Genomic DNA, 21,676 nt, shown 5'->3' with positions numbered 1-21,676 from the left:
TAACTCTGTCAGCGTTACCATAGGCCTCTTGGCAGCCCCCCGACAAGCTGGATGCTCAATCTTAGATGACCGCCTGTTCTAGACAAATTCATGGTTGTCATTCTCACCATTTGTTCCACGATGGACTTGATAGTGCTCAGTGGCTGAACTACCATTGAGGAACACTGCACGAGGAACTAGTGAGCTGTGAGCCCATTTCCTCCTCTCCGCTTTCCTGCACCAGGCCCACAGCTCACTAGTTCCACCTCTGATAGTGCTGCAAGGATTATTAAATCTTTGAAATCTTCTGATACTGGTGATTTTTCAATATTTTTTTTCTCATATTTGCTTTAAATGTTCTTTGATCTTCATGATAAAGGTTTTGTTTTTTTTTTGGCAAACTTCTTAATCTAGACTCTAAGGATTCTACAAAGACCTAGGGCAGGGGTAGGCAAATTGCAGCTCTCCAGGTGTTGTGAAACTACAAATCCCAGCATGCCTTGCCACCTATCTGCTGGTTATCTACCCCTGCCCTAGGGGTATATTTACTAAACGGCGGATTTGAAAAAGTGGAGATGTTGCCTGTAGCAACCAATCAGATTCTAGCTGTCATTTTGTAGAATGTACTAAATAAGATAACTAGAATCTGATTGGTTGCTATAGGCAACATCTCCACTTTTTCAAACCCGCAGTTTAGTCAATCTAGCTCTTAATCTGCTTATCCAGGAGTTTCATATGTACAACAAGCCTCTTCTTTGACCACTCAGTGAACAAGTCTGCTGCATCGGTTTAATTTCATATATGTAAACATGCATCAGGGAATTACTTACGTTAACAAAACACTGCCAGTTTATTGAACTAGCTTCTCCAAACTAGTGCTGCTGGATACTTCTCGGGGCGAGATTTACTAAAGGGCGGTTTGACGAAATTAACGGTTTACAGCTGTTTCAAGACCACTGGATTTATTGAAGGCCAAACTGCTTGAAAACTACACTTGAACAAAGGATCACAGTGCAAATCACCATCCTGATTTTTTTAACATGATAAAAAGTCAGATTTCATAAGCTGTGGTTTGCCAAACCACCGGAAAAAGTGGTAGTTACGCGCAGGACTGCTCAGCTCAGGTCTGCTGTTTCTGCTATCAACATTATTTGGACTTGTGCAGCCTGTATTTCCAATCCCAACACATTAAACCAGTGTTTCCCAAACCCAGTCCTCAGGGCTCCCCAACAGTGCAGGTTTTCCAAATCTCCTTGCTGGAGCACAGGTGTATTCATTACTGACCGACACATTGTAACAGATCCACAGATGGTCCTAATTATGTCACATGTGATCCAGAAAACCTGCACTGTTGGGGAGCCCTGAGGACTGGGTTTGGGAAACCCTGCATTAAACCAATGTTGGATAAGACAGTGAAGGAGAATAAATGTAGACAGAACTGTATATATCCATTTCCTTAAGGATCAATCAATCATACCACTTTCATACTGCCGCCCTGGCAATATCCCGGGTTGTTAACCCAGGATATTGCCGGGGCACAGGGCAGTATAGATAAGAAGATTCCCGGGTCGGGCGGGTTCATACTGCACCTGCCCGACCCGGGTTTTAGAAAAAAAAAAAGTGTAAAAAAAGATTTTAGTTAAAAAAAAAAATACATAACAAATGTTTACTTAACTTATTTTCAGCCAGCGGTGTCTCCGGTGCGTTGCCGGCTGTCAGGGGGACCTCTGGGTACTAAAATGACATCATTTCTAGTCCATTCGAAATGACGTCATTTTAGTACCCAGAGGTCCCCCTGACAGCCGGCAACGCACCGGAGACACCACTGGCTGAAAATAAGTTAAGTAAACATTTGTTATGTATTTTTTTTTTTAACTAAAATCTTTTTTTTTTTTTACAGTATGAATGGTGAGACCCGGGAATTACACGGGTTGCACCATTCATACTGCAGGCGAGCGGGGTCCAACACGGGAATTACCCCTCGCAAAATCCCGGGATTTTGGTGCAGTATGAATGGGGTATCAGAGGATGCATCTAATACACATGACGACTATATATAGGCTGTTACAGAACAAGTCTCAGCAGCTATGACAGGAATAAATGCCAGGAGAGCTTGTGTGCTCCTTTTAAGGACACTAATCTAAACCTAAGTCGAAGGTGAAAGAGTCCGTACTCTGGGGTCTTAGCAGGATGCGATATATCCATGTTCTGTGTCCCCCAGCGTACTACAAGATAAAGGTGTAGCATAATGTGGATTTGAATACATGAACATATATATTTGTACTTACATGAATCCTAACCTACACAATCCGTTTCCTGCAGGTCTGGGGCCAGCGGACAGTGACGATAACGCTGCTAAATGTTGTAGCTAGGGACTATGTCGTATCAGAGATTATTCTGCCACACAGCATAGGAATAATGTAAATAAAGCCGAAAACACTGCAAGGAACCAGCAATCCTATGACTCAATCACCACAACATTGGTATTGTGGAACACTGGAAGAAATAGGATACTACTGAGCCAACCCCTCAACTCCATTATATGGTACCACCAAGCACGTGGTATAAATATTAACATAGGACAACGGACGTCCATTTCCCACCACAGACTCGTGTGTGGAGTTTCTAGGTTCTGGCATTTTCCTACTTTTGTGAATCATATTTTAATAAAATTATTTAAGACATAGCCAGCAGCAAAATAATTAAATATTGCACTGTGGTGCCAGGAGCGAGTACAGCCGAACACTCATTCTCCCACCAGATCTCCTGAGTGCGCTCCGGTGAGTGTCTGCCGCACGTGCTGAAAGAGGCTGCATTAGACAACCAGCTCATATATAAGAGTTTAGTGAAACCATAAGAGAGGACGATGGAGCTGTCAGTATCATTAAAAACAGACACCAAGTATCCCACATTAACAACACAATGACAGCTGAAGACGGAGGATTCAATTGTAACCATCCTAATGATTCATAATTATGAAAGAATGGATGGAATATATTTTTTTTTTCCTTTTAATGTATAAAACATACAGAGAGCCCTGTAAATAAACCATCTCCCCTCCCACAGTTCAGGCGTGTTTCTTGGCCAGCCTCTGGCGTTTGAATTTCTTGTCCTTCCGTTTCACGCTGGGTTTGGGTAAAGGCGCCTTCGTCTCGATGAGCTGAGGCTTCTTTTCAGCCGGGGTGACAAAGATCTCCTCGGTGGGGTCGGGTGGGAGAACGGCTTTCACCTCATCCTTCTTCATCTTATGCAGTTCCTTCACCTGCTGCTTCTCTCTCACCTTTGCGGCCGTGGTCAACCGGATGATCCGGCGGTGCTGGAACAAGGAAAACTTTATTAGGTAACCATACAGGAAGTGACATCAAAGAGAAAACCAGCAAAAAATACTATTATAATGCAGTTGCTTTATGTTCTATCATCTCTGTTCTGTGCACTATATACCCATAAGTACTCAGGAGGTTCAAAACAAGCTCATGTATGCGTTAAAGTCATAAATATACAGAATAAAACACTCTTTTTGGTTAATTTCAGCATTTTATAAGGCCAAGTACCCAGGGACACTGTAGGGTTGTCACTACCAACCAGATTCTGGATGTCATATTCCTACTGCACGTTAGAAAACACATTTCCTGTGCATTCGCTTATATAGATATCCCAGACTATGGCAAAGGACTCTGCCAGTAATAAAGATGGGGAACATACCATGTTAGGAGACTGGTAATGGGGGTTTTCATACAAAGTTGGCCCTCCAAAACTGCCTTGGAAAATCTTTATGAGATTCAACACAAAACGAGGCCCGATTTCCACCAGAGATGCATCTTCTTCTATAATCTGGGACAGAAAGAAAACAAATAATATAGAAAGACTAATGGAGAAAAAGAAACGTCATAAGAAATCCGTTTTATAAAAAGGTTAAATGCACCATTACTATTAACTAGTTGTAATTTTGCATAGGGAAAAAAAGTGCATAAATGTAAAGATAAAAACAAAATCAAAATAAATAAACTAAGACCAGAATGTGGGCTCATCAGAACACATAATGGTGCCAGTAAGGACAGGATGACAATGACAATCAGATTTAGACAGGTGACTACTGACCTGATAGTTCCTAAACCAGATCCTCTTGTCGGCCACAGAGAAGGTGAATACATGGTCCACAAAAGGTTGGCTCTTTGGGTGGTATCTCGGGGTTCCAAAAATCTGCATTTAAGATGAGTGAAGTGAACGTGCTGACTGAGCAGGTCCTAGGACATTGTACATAAACGTGGCATTATGCCTTACCTGTATAAACAGTTCTTTCAGCAGTGCCAGGTAGGGATCTCTATCAAATGCCTGCAAAGTAATAGGATATTAGAACAGATTGATATTGAGGTGCAGAAGATGTGCATTATGGTTATATTGAGTGGAAGCTGCAACTGGGAACATATATGTTCCATGACATACAAACACGAACTACTCCTAGAGATGGAGACACAAAGTATGTGCATCCTACACACACACACACACTACAGTCACACACACACTACAGTCACACACACACACACTACAGTCACACACACACACACTACAGTCACACACACACACACTACAGTCACACACACACACACTACAGTCACACACACACACACACTACAGTCACCTTTAGGAGTCTAATCACTTTCTGAACAAAAAGTGAGAAGCCAGGCTGACCCGTGCCTCCGATTTAGGGCTGGGATAAGGATGCACAATGAAATATGCCAACTTTATGTGCTTATTGTGATTATATATATATATATATATATATATACACATATATACACATATATACACACACACACTATCTGTATTTATAACTATCTAGACTATCAAACATCAACATTCAACCAATAAACTGGTTTTAAATACTAACCGGATCAAAGGATAATAGAGGACGTGAGCCTTTCAGGCAGTTTCCAGTCATCTTCAGCTCTGCCAGTGTATGTACTACAACGGTGAAACATATCATAAGCATAGGTGAATGTGTGCACTGCCCTCTAGTGGTGGCACACAGCAGACTTTACACATTTCCCAGCAATAAAGATTTAATTACAATGTCTTTTTAGCTTAAGCATCATGTCACTTAATACAAAAATAATATAGAACAGATTTTCAAGTATCCTACTTACTATTCTGAACCAGGAACTTTGCAGATGGACCCTCTGGGGAGTTTGATAACCTAAAAAAATAGTAAATACATATTAAAGAGTGTGAAGACAGACAACACTAGGAATAGAATAAAGATTTGTCCTCATGAGTGTTTACCTACCACATATATAGGTCCTGTTTTTTCTTTGCTTCAAAATAAATGCATTTGTTGCAGTTTTTCATTTCACAGACCTACGCACAAGACAAGCACGTTAGACATACAATAGCCACTTTACTTGGATCGTATTCTTAAGTGAACTACAGATTTTTAGAATTTGCCTGGTCATTCTTCAACAGTCTCCAGTTGAGAGCACCGCTCTCTTCATTATTGTTATGGGACTTCTATCTGTAATACAGTCAGGCAGGGTGTGCAGCGCATACATGCATCACTGAGATGGTTGTGCAGCATGTTTTGGTTGAACGCTAGAAAGAGCTGCAGATAGGTGGATATTGCCTTAAGAACCTATGCCTCACTGGACAACAAGTGCCTGCATACCCAAACACCCTTTTTCACTGGTTAGGTATATGGGTGACATTTTTGCCACTATAGATTCAGCATCTGTAACAATATATCAAATAGGTCAATGCACTACCCAGAATGAAAAGAGCATCATCGTGCTACTTGGGGTTCAGAGCAACCTCCTCTTTCTCCGGCACACCAATACTCTAAACAAATAATCCCCAGCGCACAGCTGTACAATTCAATGATAGCAATAAATTAGTGATGTACTCAAATAGTCTGATAACCACAACAGTATATTCTATAAAATGTTAATTTATTGACTTTATAAAGCATAGCCATATATCAGCGTGTTGATAAAAAGGGTACATCATACAGATGCCATGCTTAAATCTGGATCAGTGTTAAGTCCATACACAGATCTGGATCTCAGCCTGTAATCAAACAAAAAACCAAAATGAATAATCAATCCTATATCCAGACCCTACCGATATAAAAAAAATAAAAATCAGACTATTTGAGTACATCACTAATTTACTGCTATCATTGAATTGTACAGCTGTGCGCTGGGGATTATCAGCATCTGTAACAGGCTGACTATACACTATCCTAGGCCTGGCCTACCTGTGGCTCTCCAGATGTAGTGAAACTACAAGCCCCAACATGCTTTGCCATTGGATAGCCAAACGATAAATGGAAAGGTATGCTGGAACTTGTAGTTTCACAACACCCGGAGAGCCACAGGTTGGCCAGGCCTGCTCGATCGTCTTTAGGCTCCTTTCACATTAGAGCTTGGGTACACAAGTAAGCTTGATTCCCTAGCAAGGGATATACGTACATTCACCTATACACTTAGTAGGATAAACCAGGGACTGTTTGCGGGTACAATCGGCATGGCAACAGGTAATATACACTTTAACACTCCAGGTTAGATTGCAGTAAAATTTAGCAGCAGTAGAATCGGTGTCACATACCTCATTGATAACAAATAGCTTATCTTTACGGTCCATTTTCGTGTCTGCAAACATCAACAAAAGAAGAATAAGAGCAGAGAATACACTGCAGTCGGCATTTACATCATGTACCACATTGCCCATTGAAAGTTCATAGTCCTATTGGAGGTATATGTTTGGATGCATAAGGAGTTGTCAGTACTAACAGTTCTATTATAGAAGTCATCTGTATCTAAAGAGAACACAATTCTCAATTTTGTAAGTGCAACGCAGCTACGCTCATGTTAAAGCATTATATGCCCAATGGTCTTCAGATCTGCAACAACTAACATGAAACAAGTGGAATGGAGTAATAATTAAAAAGACGACATAATGTCGCTATTCCCCCATGTGAAACTTAAAGAGACTAAACAATACCCAAATTAATATAAAATGGATGGAATAGACTGACTTTGTTCACCATTATTGATGCAGCCACCTTATAACGAACAAATTCTGCTCAAAATATATCTTGGACGTTAGCCCCAAGCAACCTTCCCCTCCAGAAAATACAGAGAATTTTTGCAGAACTGGAAGCTGCATATGGCAACTTACACAAGGATGCATTCCTGGGCACTTATGTCTGCTGTAATCACTATCTTAGGGAGGGGAGGGGGGGGGGGGGGCATCTAGGGGCTGTTTAGCCACAAAGTGCAGTAGTAGAAAGATAAATTAACTGAAATAAAATCAACAAACTGTAAACAAGAGCAGTACCAGCAATCAATGAAACCAGAGGCAAGAAATGGCAGCCTTTCATATGTGTATCTCATTCAGATCTTCTTACATTGCCATTAGTCAAAGGTACATGCATCCATCTTGGTTACTATGTCAATGCGTCTACATCACCGAATGCATCTGTTAATGTGTATATGAATGAGGGCGAGCATACGATTGAGCCGTATGCAAACATTGTAAAAAGAAAAACCAATGCCTGCACTGATTGTCACCATTGGTGGGCATAGCATTCGTAAAGGGTTCCACAAATGTCTACGTACAACTCTGATCTCATATATAATATACGGGAACTCTGTTCTCCCCAGAAGATTTTGCCAGCCGGGTGGGGGAAGTTGTAATAATTTGCAATAACATTGAAAAATGTTGGAGGTTATTGCCCACACCTGCCAGGACCGGTCAGTGGTCTAACACACACTGCCGGCTGCAGTGCTCACATAGTGTCTGCTATAATAATAGAATAAACCTTTGTTTTTATATTATAATAGTACTCTATTGGGCGCAAAGAGCCAGATGGCAAGTAAAAACAGCTGGATGGAGCACCCAGGAAAGAAGAGGTGCTGGAGAGAACACGGAGAACTGACTGCATCAGTTGTAGCCAATTAGTAAGGAGACTTACCTGCTTTTGAGTGTGGCATTAAAGTTCTCAGGTCTTGCATCAAATGTCTGGTGCGAAAATTGATCCCACGGGAAGAAAATATGAGAACCCGCTCCTTGTTCTTCCACTTTCCCTGCAAGCACAGTTATATAAGGATTAACCAGCTTCCAAAGAGACACTTATTTTACAGACAGTAACTGACTTGTCTAACACTTCATGGTGTATAATCATCCAACTTTACAGAGCCCCACCACGGCCCCCACCACCCCAGGCGGCCCCACCACGATCCCCACCAGCCCAGGCAGTCCCACCACGGGTCCCACCACGGGCCCCACCAACCCCTCTACGGCCCCCGCCAGCCCAGGCAGCCCCACCAGCCCAGGCAGTCCCACCACAGCCCCCACCAGGATCTCAGCCCCTGCTCATACCTCCGACACGGGGGCCGGGATAGTGAACTCTTCTCCCGCACCGGCGGCTGCGTCCGTCCCAGCCTCATTCTGCTCTAATTTCGCCTTCTTACTCTGCACCGCGGGCTTAGCATTGGACCCACGTTTTCTCCGGTGCGCGGCCATGATACTTTTCTCCCGGAAGTTACTAATCAGCCTGTCTATACCGGACGCAGAACTCTATGGTCCTTTGGGGAGTCAGTGCGCCCTCTGCTGGATACTAAAGGAAATATCACCCAGCTGAAATGTGTACAGCTGCAGTGGATGGAATAAAGAACACAAGCGTGTCTATATTACCACCAAAACGTGTATGTTTGTTGCACAAGATGACAGTGTTTGCTCAGGTTAATGGGAGGAGTTGGGTGGAGTGAGGGTGCTCCTTGCAAAATGGCCAAGAACCAGTTGTTTGGTGATGGTGCTAAACATTTATTTTGGATCCATAAAGCCTCAATGGCACCTTAATATAAAGTATATATAAATTTCATCATCACCATTTATTTATATAGCGCCAGCAATTCTGCAGCGCTGTACAAAGAATATAACTGAAGTCATTTCCCACATCTTTATTACAGTGTCCTAATGAGATCTGCTACAGGTCAAGAAGGTGAAATTTCTATTCAGAAATGATTGTGGAGATTTTTCTAACACAACAGAATATACAGGTTACAGGCATTGAAGCAGCAATCCCACATTGTATTTTTGTTAAAGTTCTTCGCTATCCTGTTACAGACCATTATCTCCTTTTCAATACCTCCCTGGAGGGCAAATAATAATGGCTCCCTGAGTCCCTGCTCTCAGCATGTCATGGCAAAGGGGAGAGAAGCAGAGAGGTGTATGTACAGTGCATAGACCAGACACAAAGTACATTGTCTATCTGCCAGACACAGCGCTGGATTTACTAAACTGCGGGTTTGAAAAAGTAGAGATGCTGCCTATAGCAACCAATCAGATTCTAGCTGTCATTTTGTAGAATGCACTAAATAAATAAAAGCTAGAATCTGATTGGTTGCTATAGGCAACATCTCCACTTTTCCAAACCCACAGTTTAGTAAATCTAGCCCACAGCTCTTGGTATGTGACGGCAGAGAAGGAAGGGGAGAATGTTACAGTGAATACAGAGCTCAGAGGAGCATTCCTAAGCTTCTCTGCTCACATCATGTGCCATGTGACTGTTGTTTCCATGGTAGTCACATTACACTGTGGAAAATCGGCAGAATTATCAATTATTAATAGCAGTCTGAAGAAACAAACCAAGGGAAAAAGGTAATTACCAAACTGCTGCTTTCAGCCAGCCACAGTCATTTATGTTAAAAAAACACACCTTATTTATTTCACGGCATTGTTGCGTTAATAATACAACACAGACTGTTCATTCAGACAATCGCCTGATTACCAGTTAGGGGCCAGGAAGAAATGTTTCCCTCTTAAGACAAATCAGACTATGCTTTATAGTTTAGTTATTTTTTATCTTCCGCTGAAAAAACTAAAGTTTTCGAGAAAGAGGTTGCGCTTGATGGGCATCAGGGGCGCACGCAGGATTGTCAGGGGGGGGGGGGAGGGGGTGTTTTCCCCCCCTGACCAAAAAAAACCCCAAAAACACGCGAGAGAGCTGCTGCGCATGCGCCTACGCTCCGTTTCGTCAGCGAGCACTGTATTATACAGCAGCCGCGGCGCTGTCAAAGAAGCGTCCGCGGCGGTGCTTTGACAGCGCCACGGCTGCTGTATAGTACAGTGCCGCTATGGTTGGCACTTAGTTAGCGGAGGGGGAGGGGGTTCTGGAGACCCAGAAACCCCCCCTGCGTGCGCCCCTGGACATATTTTTTCATATGGCTAAATTATTATGTAAAGTTTCAAAAATGACCAAAACATAAAAGAATACGTTTTATACGATGTTTATTGAAACAAAATATAGATCTTCTACTGAAAATGAACCACTTATGTGTTGAAGAGTCCACACAAAACATATTACAAAATATATTCAGCAACAAAATAGTAGAAACACATATTGGGGAACCAGAGGAGACAACTATATGACTGTACAAAGACCCCACTAATATATTAGTTTATTCTGATTAATTGAAACACATAACCATCCTCTCTCCATAGCCAGAATTCACATTATTTGTGTGTTCTAGTCCATAACATACTCCTGAGCTATCACTTCATGGAAATCATATAATCTCTTAATCCTAAATCCCTCTTTAGAAATTTTGCCCTAAAAACTCAAATAATCCATTTCTATATCTATGTATAAAGAGTTTTTATCAATAGCTTAAAGAGGACCCATTCTCACAGTAGTCTCAGTAAATCAATATTCATGAGAATAAATCCATTAATTCACTAGAGGCTAAATGAGAGTTACCTATTCATAGTAAATGTCACTAGTTCCCTGTAACACATAAATAATGTGTGAGTAACAGACCCACTTTTGTGGATTCTTTTTCTTTTTTGCTAACTGTGCAAAAGAGACCCAGAGGATTTTTATTCTGCAAATATAACCCCTGTCCTCTATCTAACATTTGGTAAGATACGCTCTTTAGCAGACTGTATCTAACCAATACCTTTTTTTCTGTACATCTTCATTGGACCAAGTATGTCATCATGAATATCTTTTCTTGCTAGTCAGTTCAATCCGCTGATATCTGGCAAATGATGCAGTGATTGGGCCCATGAGTATGGCAATAACTGTACATGTCTGGCCAACTGACATTAAAGACTGAAGGAAAGTGTACCTGTTAGATACACTCCCTCGCAGACTGTATCTTACCAAAAATTAGCTGCAGGGGTTAAATTTTCAAAACTGCTTAAAATACCCCATTGAGCAATTAGCACATTAGTATTAGGCCAATAACTTTTGGTGGAGAAATTGTCAAAGGCCTGCGAGGTGTACTGTCCGCTGCCTATCCTATTGTGCGACCAACCACCTTGTGAGGCAGATACCGGTGATGAGTGAATACCTACACAGGTAACCCATAGAGCCAGTGTGGATCCCCTTTAAGAAGCCAGACAATGGCCGCACTCATTGAGACTGATAACCACCCACAGCACGTGGAACAAGCTGCATATTTTACTACTACTTGACTTTTTAAATTTATTTTGCAATTTTAAAAATAGATATTTACTGTTGAAAGCAGCTGAACGTCTAACCTCTACCTGTCAGAGAATGGTATATACAACGAGTGGCGGAATCTGCTATTATCTATATCAAGTCTGAGAGGAAGAGTCCTGTTAAGTCTATGAGTCGGCTGCTTCTATGTCCTCATCTGGGCAGCAGTAATACTCCACAAAGTTGATCTGACCGTCCTCATTCCTGACCATGTACTGCAGGGAGAGGAAACCTCTGTTGTCAGTCCGAATAGACACCTTACAGGACAGGGCGAGGGCCTTAGTAGATGGCTTCAGCAAAGAGATTTTATATCTGGAAGAAGTGAGGAAAACATACGTATGTCCATAGGAAGTAAACCTAACTGTAAAACAACAAATAAAATATAAATACAAAGGTCATGCGCAAATCAGGAAATGTTTTATGTGATTACATGCAGTACTGTTGTGTAGCCTGCAGAGGGTGTATGGAGAAGTTTTGCCACTAACATTCTTTCCATCAATATGTCATGCGCTCAGCTGTACTGTATGACTTGTGGTCCGGTATGATTGTACCAGAATGTCACCGTACGTATGTCTAGAATTAGTTCCTACAAAATATGGTTATTGGTTGTGTTGGTAAACATGCTTTCCACAGCATTAACATTTAGAATCCATTTATACACACACACTATAATACGTTGTCATATTACCTGTTTGTCTGGTTCTGAGTGCAGTGAAATGCTTCTATCAGATCGGAATCTTTAGGATAGTCCAGATGGGCACTTCCTGCATTACCAAACGTGGACAATCTATTATCCAAACACAGAGATCACAGGTCACAGGTCATACATTATGGCATAGACACAACTGGAAAATGATTTTAATCTCCAATGTGTGGAAATTTGACGGCAGAAAATATCTAACACTTCTTGTTGTGGTCTGATATTAATAATATGCAAGTATGAGGTCTGTTATCCGTAATGCCTGGAAATTACCCATCTATCCCTTAATATGCCCCCCCAAACAAAAGATTGTTTAGCATCGCTCCTTACAGTGACTGCAGTATACTCTGAGTGTCCATGTGTATTTTGCCCTGCCTCTATTACTGAAAAGCAGCAATTAATAAGCCAATCTCCTCCAAAGCTGAAGATAACACATTGCTCCTAGTTTCTCTTATCCACCGCAGGGGGGGGGGGGGGGGGGTCATACTATTTTTTTATCCCTTTCGCTACCAGAGGGATGTGCCAAATTTTCACAATTTCCGAATTTATTATTATACCCAAATGAATGTTATATTACTTTTTTGGGGCAGATAGGGCTTTTTTTCAATACCACATTTGAGCAAATATTTCTTTCATTTATTGATTTATTATTTTATTGTCTCTAACTCTTTTTTGGGGGAAGGGATATAGCATCTCTCAAAAACTTTTCTCATTGCACGTAATCACATGCTCTACCACTAGGGGCACTGTAGCTTTTGATGTAATATTTCAGGCAGATCCATTACATAAAATACAATCTGCCAACTGTATGCATAGCATAAGAACTACACATACACTATGTAGATATATGTGTTTCATAAATGCAATTCAATGCAAACTGCTCACCCTCACCTACTAAACCCTCACCAATGCGTCCCCTCCATCCATCTGACCATGAAACCATATACACCTTTCCGCTCCCCCTCTGACATTACCCAGAAGTCTATTCTCCTGAGTAGCAGTGCTTTATTAACATGAGAAGTGAATACAAAGAACAATAGGAAGTGAAAATAATTCTACATAGGATTCCTAAGAAGATAGAACAACCGTGGGTCACTATACATACCTGAAGTATGGTTTCTCTGGGGACATAGTGATCTGCAGAAAATCACTGCTCATGTCCAGCTCCGAGAAAGCCTCTTTCAGTCCTTCCGACTGCAATATGATCTTATTGAGCACATTGGTGCTACAGAAATCGAAGTCCAGCGTCTCCTCTGGTTCCTGCGTGTGAATTTTACACACCGTTACCACCCCTCCTTCTTCTAGAAATAAGGTGAGAGGGTGACCATATCCCTGATAGCACATCTTCAAAGCTGTGGCTGTAGCTTGAGAAAGAAACATTGCAATAAAACATATTTAACCAATATAGAATGTAAATCCCAAGTCGCTTCATGCCCAAGTGCCACCTGGGTATAAAGTACCCAATAACCAACATATTGTTACCCAATACCAACATCACATACATGAGATGACGACACTTCACAAGGCATCAAATCCATTCTGTACAGCGAGTATAATTACCTGGTCCAGCACTTGCACCGAAAATAGTTAAACAGTCGAGAAGGACGGTGAGATTTACACGAAACACTACAGACTCCTCCCGAACGTTGAATTCCTGAAATATCCCGGCCTGTTATAAATAACAAATAAAACAAATTATAAAGAGGACACACAGCAGGTAAATTACACACGACACATATATATGTCATTTGTCAGAAAATGTACACCACTACATTTAAACAATTAAAAATAATTATCTACTGTTTCTAACAGGTGAACTATAATCTACAGTAACAGTTTTGTTGGTTGAGATATGGTCATATATTAGCTATATTTAAAAGTGCCACCAGTGGACCAATAATCATGGATATATATATATATATATATACAAGTTAACCCGTGCATGATACTCATGCATTCTAGTCAAATCAGGCTACTTAAGGTGTTAAAAAGGTTCTTGTCATGCATTTGGGCCTAGCCCAGGCCTCCTCAGGGGAAGAGCGTTACTTCCCGATGCAAGCGCCCTTTTTTAACGTGGCTTTGTCCACATGTCACCACCTCATCATTCTTCTCCATCACCTCATCCTTCATTTTCATCGCCACATCTATCCAGATGTCTATCCAGACACAGGGATCTCTCTCAGCGGTCCTGAGTATCACACTCCTCTCACTCTGTCACCCCCGGCAACCACCAACCACTCCCCACTGTCACCCCCGGCAACCACCAACCACTCCCAACTGTCACCCCCGGCAACCACCAACCACTCCCAACTGTCACTTCTCCTTCAAGAAATATATATATATTTTTAAAATCTTTATAAACACTTTTAACAATTAACAAATTAAAAACATCTTAGTATACCAAACACACACTAAGGGCTAGATTTACTAAGCTGCGGGTTTGAAAAAGTGGGGATGTTGCCTATAGCAACCAATCAGATTCTAGCTTTCTTTTATTTAGTACCTTCTACAAAATGACAGCTAGAATCTGATTGGTTGCTATAGGCAACATCCCCACTTTTTCAAACCCGCAGCTTAGTAAATCTAGCCCTAAGAATTTAGTAGGTCAGTGGCGCTGCAGCTTGGTTTTTTTTTCCACACACACACACAGACAGACTAACACACGCCACTAGGCATTTATATTATAGAAGATTATATATATATGTAAAGATATATTCTTTTCAGTCCTCCTACTCTCTGGATTTTTTTAGACACTTCTTATTCCATTCAATGCCATTAACGCAATGATCTCTTGAAAGCAAGTAAAATGACAAGTGACTATATTTGACATGCATTTTAACATGTATTTTTAAACACAAGTCAGGCGCCAGTGAGTAAAAGGCCTTATAGGCTAAACAAACAGCTTCTTATATATTGTGATCACACTTGACATCAAGTAACCAAAGTACTATTCAAAGTGTATAAGTAAATTGTAGTTATTTAGCCTATAAAAAAAGTATCAATTTAATTACACTATATCCTTTATTACTTATCTCTCATGACAAATAAGTTACTATTTTATACAAAGCAGTGTGTAGTGATATGGTGGATGCTAAACCCAAAGGTGGAAACTATTCATACCTGAATAAAGGCATTTGCTTGCAGACATTTAGCATTTTCAACAGTGACTTTAAGTCCATTACTGGTGGCAATGCAAGATGCATGGTCCTTGAAGTGAATAGCCTTCAGGAGGTTAGACAGGTTGCGGACATTGTCCAGACTGCAGGTGAATACATACTGATCGTTGTCCACTTCAGACTGTGACAAGAAGGACATGCTGAGGACCTGGATTGTTACACAGAGATATAAAACAGGATATGGATTACCAATTACGTGCATTAAATAATTGTTATAATGTACATTACAATACATGTTGTACTATAAATATGCTATTAATAATAATAATAATAATAATAATTAATATTATAAAGAGTGTCACAAACACACTTCCAGCTTACATGACTTTGGGTGTTTGCTGTATGAGGTTACACACGATTCCAGCCCGCAGTCTCTCTCTACCGCCCCCACACAGCGCTTTCACACCCCCACACACTTCAAGTTTGCCACCACCTATTGAATATGGGCTATAGGACCCCAATATACTGTCCCACCCTGGCACCCAAGGCTTCTGGCTACCCACACCAGCAATCAAAGGATTAACTCGTCACACCTCCAGACTGTTACACAAATGTAGATGCAAGCACACACTAGGCTTGTTAGTCAAATGCATTAACTAATCACACACCGGCATTCAAAGAGTTAACTTGGTCAGGCTATATTCTTCTTAACAGGCTAATGGATTCGTTAGAGTATCAAGGACGCCACATACTAAATTTATAGATTTAATATACAAAGGTACAGGGCATACAGATATAAAAAACAATTAATAAATAATTGACATAACATACACAAGCAAAACAGTTTAAAATAAAAAGGATTAGTTTCAGAGTATAACTTACATCAAAGTGGTATATTCTGAGCCAAGGGAAGTTGGCTTGAAGATGGACAGCTTATCAATGAATGATTGATTTCCCAAAAGACTGACAATTTGTCCCTTCACAACACAGGTTTTTAAGCAAACTCAATTGGGATGGCATTCACAGGGGCAGTGTGGACAGAAATGTCCCTTCGGTGTCACATAAGGCTTGTTCAAAACTATTCCTAAGTTTTGACCTGTCTTAGCTTTTCTCAGATATGTCCCAGCTTTTCTCAGATATGTCCCACAAACATAACTCCCCCATCAATAAACCGTTCATAATCTCCCGCACATTTAAACACCAAACATGATGGAATCATAGCAATATAAAACACCTTTCCCAAAGACATGTGATTATAGCTCTTCTCGGATAACGCTAGTAAGTATAATTCACAACCCGGGTGTGGTTTTTACCCCTTGGTATGGAGTGGCACCCCCGATTTCCCAAAATATGAAATATGAAGATTTTTCTTTTGAAGTTCCAAATTCTATCTGTATAGGCAGCCTTCAAATGCTGCCTTTGTCTGCAAGGATGTCAAGCTGTGACTGGCCCCACAAAGTCTAATCAGGTGTCCAAAAAACTAACTTGTGTCAGGATATAGCTCACCGCAGGGCCCTTTGAAGCTGCTACTGGTGACACTGCTATCTTCTAAAAACGGGATGTGTAGATACACACACAATAGACTTTCTGACTTCACATTTTACACTTTAGTAGCTCAATTTATCAATGGATTCATTTGACACTATAGTTATGATTTAGGCCTTATTCCCCACAATTATGTTTATGGGAGGAAACCCATGCAAACACGGGGAGAACATACAAACTCCACACAGATAAGGCCATGGTTGGGAATTGAACCCATGACCCCAGCGCTGTGAGACAGAAGTGCTAACCACTAAGCCACCGTGCTGCCCATCATAAATATTAACTAAAACTCAAAGTGGGTGATATTATACTGAAATGGGAAAAAAAGAGATAAGCTTTTTTTCATACAGAAAAGAGGGAATTGGGCGGTGAAAAAGAAAGACATGTTATATAACATAATTATAGGATCTCATGGCTTTCCACCAAAAGGAACTAAGTAATCTGAGGATCATTCAGCCAGTGGCATGGATTATGTATCCTGTGTACAGAGCTTTGTAATATGATTGGTCCTATATAAATAAGACAGTAATAATTATAATAATAAATACAAATCCTGTCAAATATCTGAATCTCCATGTTAATGGTTTTCTTATGTATGAAAAAATGACATATTTGTTTAATTCATCTGTGACATAATTTATAAATGTCCACATATTATACACAAGGCTTAGGTCCTGGGGGTGGGTATGATGGGACTTGTAGTTCCACAGCAGCTGAGAAGCCACAAGTTCCCTATCTCTGACATATATAGAAAACAGTCCTGAACTTTCTCATAGTGTATATGTAGATGTCATACCAACCAACACACATCCTAATGGCGGGACAGTTAGGAAGGATATGATGCTTCATATGGTCTCTAGGTAAACATAATAATTATATACCTCCAGTTATATCCAGTACTAACCCTTCACTTCCTCATCCACAGGCACCTGGCACAGAATCAGTAACAGTATTCACCATGTCAGCTCCTGAACCACTTCCCCATTCACAAATAAACTTGTCCCCCAGTTCACTCTCAAAAGACCCGCGGCGGCGGCCATGTTTTTGGAGACACAAATCCGTTGGAAGCAATAGAACTAGGCTTAGCAAACATGGCTCCTATAGTGCGGACAGTAATGTCGCCGATTGTTCCTTTGTGACGTTTGGCGGGAGTGGAAGCTCTGTGGTTGTCCTGGTAACACAGCTAGAGGCCGGGTCTGTGCCGGGATCCAGTTCCGGGTGAGCGGCACACGTGTGTTGGAGGGTCAGCCGGCCGGTGTGGTGGTGGCGGCTATGCGGTGTCACTATGAGACGCTCGGGCTGCGCCGGGACTGCACGGACGACGAGCTGAAGAAGGCCTACAGGAAGCTGGCCCTAAGGTGGCACCCGGGTGAGGGTCACTTGATGTGGTGTTATGGGCACATAGACCCCTCCTCCCCATCCAGCACTGACCCCAGTGTTATAGTGATGGGGACAGGAGTGGGCCCTGTGCCTGGGAAATGGACAGAATAATGAGGTCACTCAGTTCAGCCCCCCTGTGGGTGGTGTAACTGGGAAGGGTGCCCCTGGTGGCCAGAGCTGCAGTTACATGTGGTCAATGTTGTCCTTGGTAGCTGGTGGGTATGGGCAGACAATACCAGAGGACATCATCACTATTTATTTATATAGTTCCACTAATTCCGCAGCGCTGTACAGAGAACTCATTCACATCGAGGACCCCTTCCCCCCTGATTACACGGGTGCTTAACAGAATTCAACATGTCAGTGGACTTTAGTACGCCCCCCTTTCTGCTGGGGACTTAACTCATGGGGGCCTGGACTATGAAATGGAGTCTTAATTTCGTGGCCTTGCGGCCCTCTCCGCGCGCCCCCATTACTTTGCTACCCCTCCAGGGGCTCGTTAAGATTGGTGCCTTGCGGCTTTAGCAATACAGTCCCCTCCTGGGGACCTGGGACCACGTTACTGACTAGCGGGTCCCAGCTTCCAAAATGGCCCCTCTCCTCCGCACAGGAAAGCCAGTCTTGAATAGATTCTGGTTCCCATGTGGTGTCCCTATGCGTACTGCTGACAATGCTCCCATTTTTTCCCAGATTGAATAATATACCGTCCTGACACTTTGAAATGCTGTGGTGGATTTTACATTATAGTCAGTGGGTAAACAATGTTTCTCTGTCTCAGGAGAGAGCTTAAATTTAATCCATTAGATTGTAAGCTCTCGGGTCCCTCTTTCCTTTTGTCGTCTTGTCCGCTCCCATTCTCATCCACCTGTGTGTACTTGTATCATGCCTCTTGCATGTTCTGTATGACACTTGTATATACCATACCTATTATGTTTTATGTACAGTATAATGCTTAATCTCTTTTTTTTTTTCTTTAAGAAACATTAATGGAAGTTTGTGTATTTTGCTGGTTGGCTCTCTAACCCTTTGAAATTGGCTTTTTTGCACTGTGTAACACTGCATAGGTACACACACAGTGGCCTAGTGGTTAGCACTTCTGCCTCACAGCACTGGGGTCATGAGTTCAATTCCCGACCATGGCCTTATCTGTGTGGAGTTTATGTTTGCGTGGGTTTCCTCCGGGTGCTCCGGTTTCCTCCCATACTCCAAAAACATACTGGTAGGTTAGTTGACTGCTATCAAAATTGACCCCAGTCTCTCCCTGTTTGTCTGTCTTTGTGTGAGTGTGTGTCTATATAAGGGAATTTAGACTAAGCTCCAATGGGGCAGGGACTGATGTGAATGAGTTCTCTGTACAGCGATGCGGAATTAGTGGCGCTATATAAATAAACGATGATAGGTTTGTGGTGCCATATAAATAAACAATAATAATGTATTATTTTTAGAGGCAAAGTGCTTTTGTCTGCTCTTTCCTATCAATCATCATGGATTGTCTGCTGCGACATGCTGTTTAGATCTGATTTGGAGTAATGTGACTTTAAAAGCACTATTGTGACACTACAATTAACGTGATTGTGTCACAAAGTATTTCGAAATGTTATTGGCCAGTTACACAATCAATTTCTTTTCTGCAGGCTTGCTTTGATTCTTATCATCCGTTCTCATTCGCTAGGCCTAAGAAGTTATGCTTTAATGAAAATTATACTTTTAAATGTAATACACAAAGTCCAGAAGGACAGTGTAGCTCATTGTCTGTGTAGATCCACCATCTCAGCCGCAAAGTGTTCCTGAAACATATTTTTAAAATGTTGCCAACTCTCAGCGTTGATCTGAAACTATATGCAAAGATTTTGGCCTCCAGGTTGAACCCGCTTCTCCCTGCCCTCGTCCATCCTGACCAGCCCCCGATAGTACTAGTAGGGTCATCGATTTGATACATGAGATTCATGACGATAACCTTCCTTCCCTTATCATGGCGCTCGACGCTGAAAAGGCGTTCAACCGCATATCCTGGTCGTTCATGGAGGGGATACTTGGAGCAATGGGATTCACGGGCAGATTTTTGAAAGGTATCTTGGCCCTCTATCGCTCTCCCTAGGCTACTGTCTGCAAATGGTCTGACCGCAGCGCCCTTCCCTATTTTGAATGGCACGCGTCAGGGTTGCCCCTTCTCCCCATAAAGTAGGTATACATGTGGGCCCCTCTTCCCATAAAATTGCGCTCTATGCCGACGACGTTCTATTGTCTATCACCCATCTTATCCCCTTTTATACCTCTCCTCTTGGCCGAAATGGGTTCTATATAGCCATTTTTTGGGTTACAAGATCAACCCTGACAAGACTGAGGTTTTGGACTTTAATGTTCCTAACTCTGACAAGATACTCCTGGAACGTTCGTTCCCATTTCAATGGCGTCTCCAAAAAAATCAAAGGTCAGGTACAGCATATCGATGCCGAGTACCCTGGCAACACTTACCTTGACATGATGACTCCGAAGGGCTCCTTCCAGACGATCAGTGATGACGACTACTCTTCAAAGCGACTTCAACCAATCACGATAAAGTAAGACGCCTGCTCCACTTCATGACGTCATTCACCATGGCGACGGTATTATCGCTGTTGTTAAGGGGGTAATGTAAGTATGCGCTTATGTACAATATAGAAGGCTTTCTAAACTACATTGTATATGGGTAAAGAATATGTTGGCGCTATATAAATAAATGATGATGGGTGCATACTTACATTACAATAAAGCTAGATCTCACTGCCTGGTCACACCTTTATATATCTTGGATTGGCTGCATCAATGCCATTAAAATGAATATCTTCTCAAGTTGCGTTATCATTTCCAGACCCTCCCCATTCGTATCATACCCAATGTGTTTAAATTCCTCCAATTTCACATCGCTAAATTCATTTGGTCCGGCAAACGGCCCCGGATCCGGCTCAAAGTCCTTGCAGAGGTCCCCACGGGGAGGAGGCCTGGGGATTCCTGATTTCCGTCTATACTACCTTTCATCATCATCATCATCAACATTTATTTATATAGCTCCAGCAAATTACGTAGCGCTTTACAATTGGGCCTTTCTACCCAACTCGCTCAATGTGTCCTATGGTGTGGTTTGACGGATCTCAGAGTGTGGTCTAAACTTGAGGCTGAGGGTCTGGGACTGCTCTTGCTCCCTTCTGTCTTGTGGCTCCCGAGGGCCCGTCGCCCAAAACGCTTTTTACTCCACCCAGTCATCTCGCACTCCCTATCCATTTGGAATTCCTCCTCTCAAAAATACGTACTGTCGCCTCATCCCTCCCCTGTGATAACGTTATTTATTTCCCCAGATTTTTCCCCGGGACTTTTCCCTAACTCATTTCAGCCATGGCACTCGCGGGGAGTTAGATTTCTTAATCACCTAACGTCTTCCATGATATTTCCTCAATTTTCTGATATCCAATCTCACTTTCA

General features: G+C 41.9%; 4 protein-coding genes across 7 annotated transcripts in view; 2 read left to right on the top strand and 2 right to left on the bottom strand.

The window, feature by feature from the left end:
* Positions 1–3,044, top strand: part of TTC23L (tetratricopeptide repeat domain 23 like) — a 34,369-nt gene extending 31,325 nt beyond the window's left edge. Inside the window, exon 12 of the mRNA XM_075184526.1 lies at positions 2,302–3,044. Coding sequence (XP_075040627.1) covers positions 2,302–2,323 — 22 coding nt within the window. The 3' untranslated portion in view covers positions 2,324–3,044. The remainder of the gene's footprint in view (positions 1–2,301) is intronic.
* Positions 2,588–8,549, bottom strand: BRIX1 (biogenesis of ribosomes BRX1). The gene is made up of 10 exons (XM_075184513.1): positions 8,353–8,549; positions 7,946–8,057; positions 6,577–6,620; positions 5,264–5,334; positions 5,124–5,173; positions 4,868–4,941; positions 4,261–4,311; positions 4,078–4,179; positions 3,682–3,810; positions 2,588–3,295 (listed from the first exon to the last, which is right to left on the bottom strand). Exons 1-10 carry the CDS (start codon positions 8,494–8,496, stop codon positions 3,047–3,049), a joined length of 1,026 nt encoding a protein of 341 aa, XP_075040614.1. The 5' UTR covers positions 8,497–8,549; the 3' UTR covers positions 2,588–3,046.
* Positions 8,550–10,246: 1,697 nt separating this feature from the next.
* On the bottom strand, positions 10,247–18,186 carry RAD1 (RAD1 checkpoint DNA exonuclease). Of its 3 annotated transcripts, none has more exons than XM_075184479.1 (6): positions 17,742–18,186; positions 15,297–15,500; positions 13,737–13,845; positions 13,282–13,534; positions 12,165–12,263; positions 10,247–11,788 (listed from the first exon to the last, which is right to left on the bottom strand). In XM_075184479.1, exons 2-6 carry the CDS (start codon positions 15,489–15,491, stop codon positions 11,605–11,607), a joined length of 840 nt encoding a protein of 279 aa, XP_075040580.1. In that variant the 5' UTR covers positions 15,492–15,500; positions 17,742–18,186; the 3' UTR covers positions 10,247–11,604. The 3 variants fall into 3 exon arrangements, with proteins under 3 accessions (XP_075040580.1, XP_075040569.1, XP_075040561.1); XM_075184468.1 differs by having other exon boundaries at positions 13,282–13,540; positions 17,719–18,184; XM_075184460.1 differs by having other exon boundaries at positions 13,282–13,540; positions 17,742–18,184.
* DNAJC21 (DnaJ heat shock protein family (Hsp40) member C21) overlaps positions 18,019–21,676 on the top strand; it is a 22,097-nt gene continuing 18,439 nt past the window's right edge. Inside the window, exon 1 of one of the 2 annotated variants that reach the window (XM_075184438.1) lies at positions 18,019–18,206. In XM_075184438.1, coding sequence (XP_075040539.1) covers positions 18,110–18,206 — 97 coding nt within the window. In that variant the 5' untranslated portion in view covers positions 18,019–18,109. The remainder of the gene's footprint in view (positions 18,207–21,676) is intronic. The other variant, XM_075184447.1, reaches the window with a different exon arrangement.

The sequence above is a fragment of the Mixophyes fleayi genome, chromosome 1 (assembly GCF_038048845.1).
Source record: "Mixophyes fleayi isolate aMixFle1 chromosome 1, aMixFle1.hap1, whole genome shotgun sequence".
Classification (NCBI taxonomy): domain Eukaryota; kingdom Metazoa; phylum Chordata; class Amphibia; order Anura; family Limnodynastidae; genus Mixophyes; species Mixophyes fleayi.
Note: the sequence above shows the minus strand (reverse complement) of the source record. Positions and strands in the feature narration are given on the sequence as shown.

Excerpts from the sequence above, each read along its gene's own strand:
- BRIX1 (XM_075184513.1), bottom strand. The coding sequence starts at position 8,496 with ATGGCCGCGCACCGGAGAAAACGTGGGTCCAATGCTAAGCCCGCGGTG. Across the intron at positions 5,335-6,576 it reads AGCTATTTGTTATCAATGAG|GTCTGTGAAATGAAAAACTG; the intron begins GTATGTGACACC and ends TCTTGTGCGTAG. Across the intron at positions 4,180-4,260 it reads TGAAAGAACTGTTTATACAG|ATTTTTGGAACCCCGAGATA; the intron begins GTAAGGCATAAT and ends TCTTAAATGCAG.
- RAD1 (XM_075184468.1), bottom strand. The coding sequence starts at position 15,491 with ATGTCCTTCTTGTCACAGTCTGAAGTGGACAACGATCAGTATGTATTC. Across the intron at positions 13,846-15,296 it reads AAGCAAATGCCTTTATTCAG|GCCGGGATATTTCAGGAATT; the intron begins GTATGAATAGTT and ends TATTTATAACAG. Across the intron at positions 11,789-12,164 it reads ACTCAGAACCAGACAAACAG|ATATAAAATCTCTTTGCTGA; the intron begins GTAATATGACAA and ends CACTTCTTCCAG.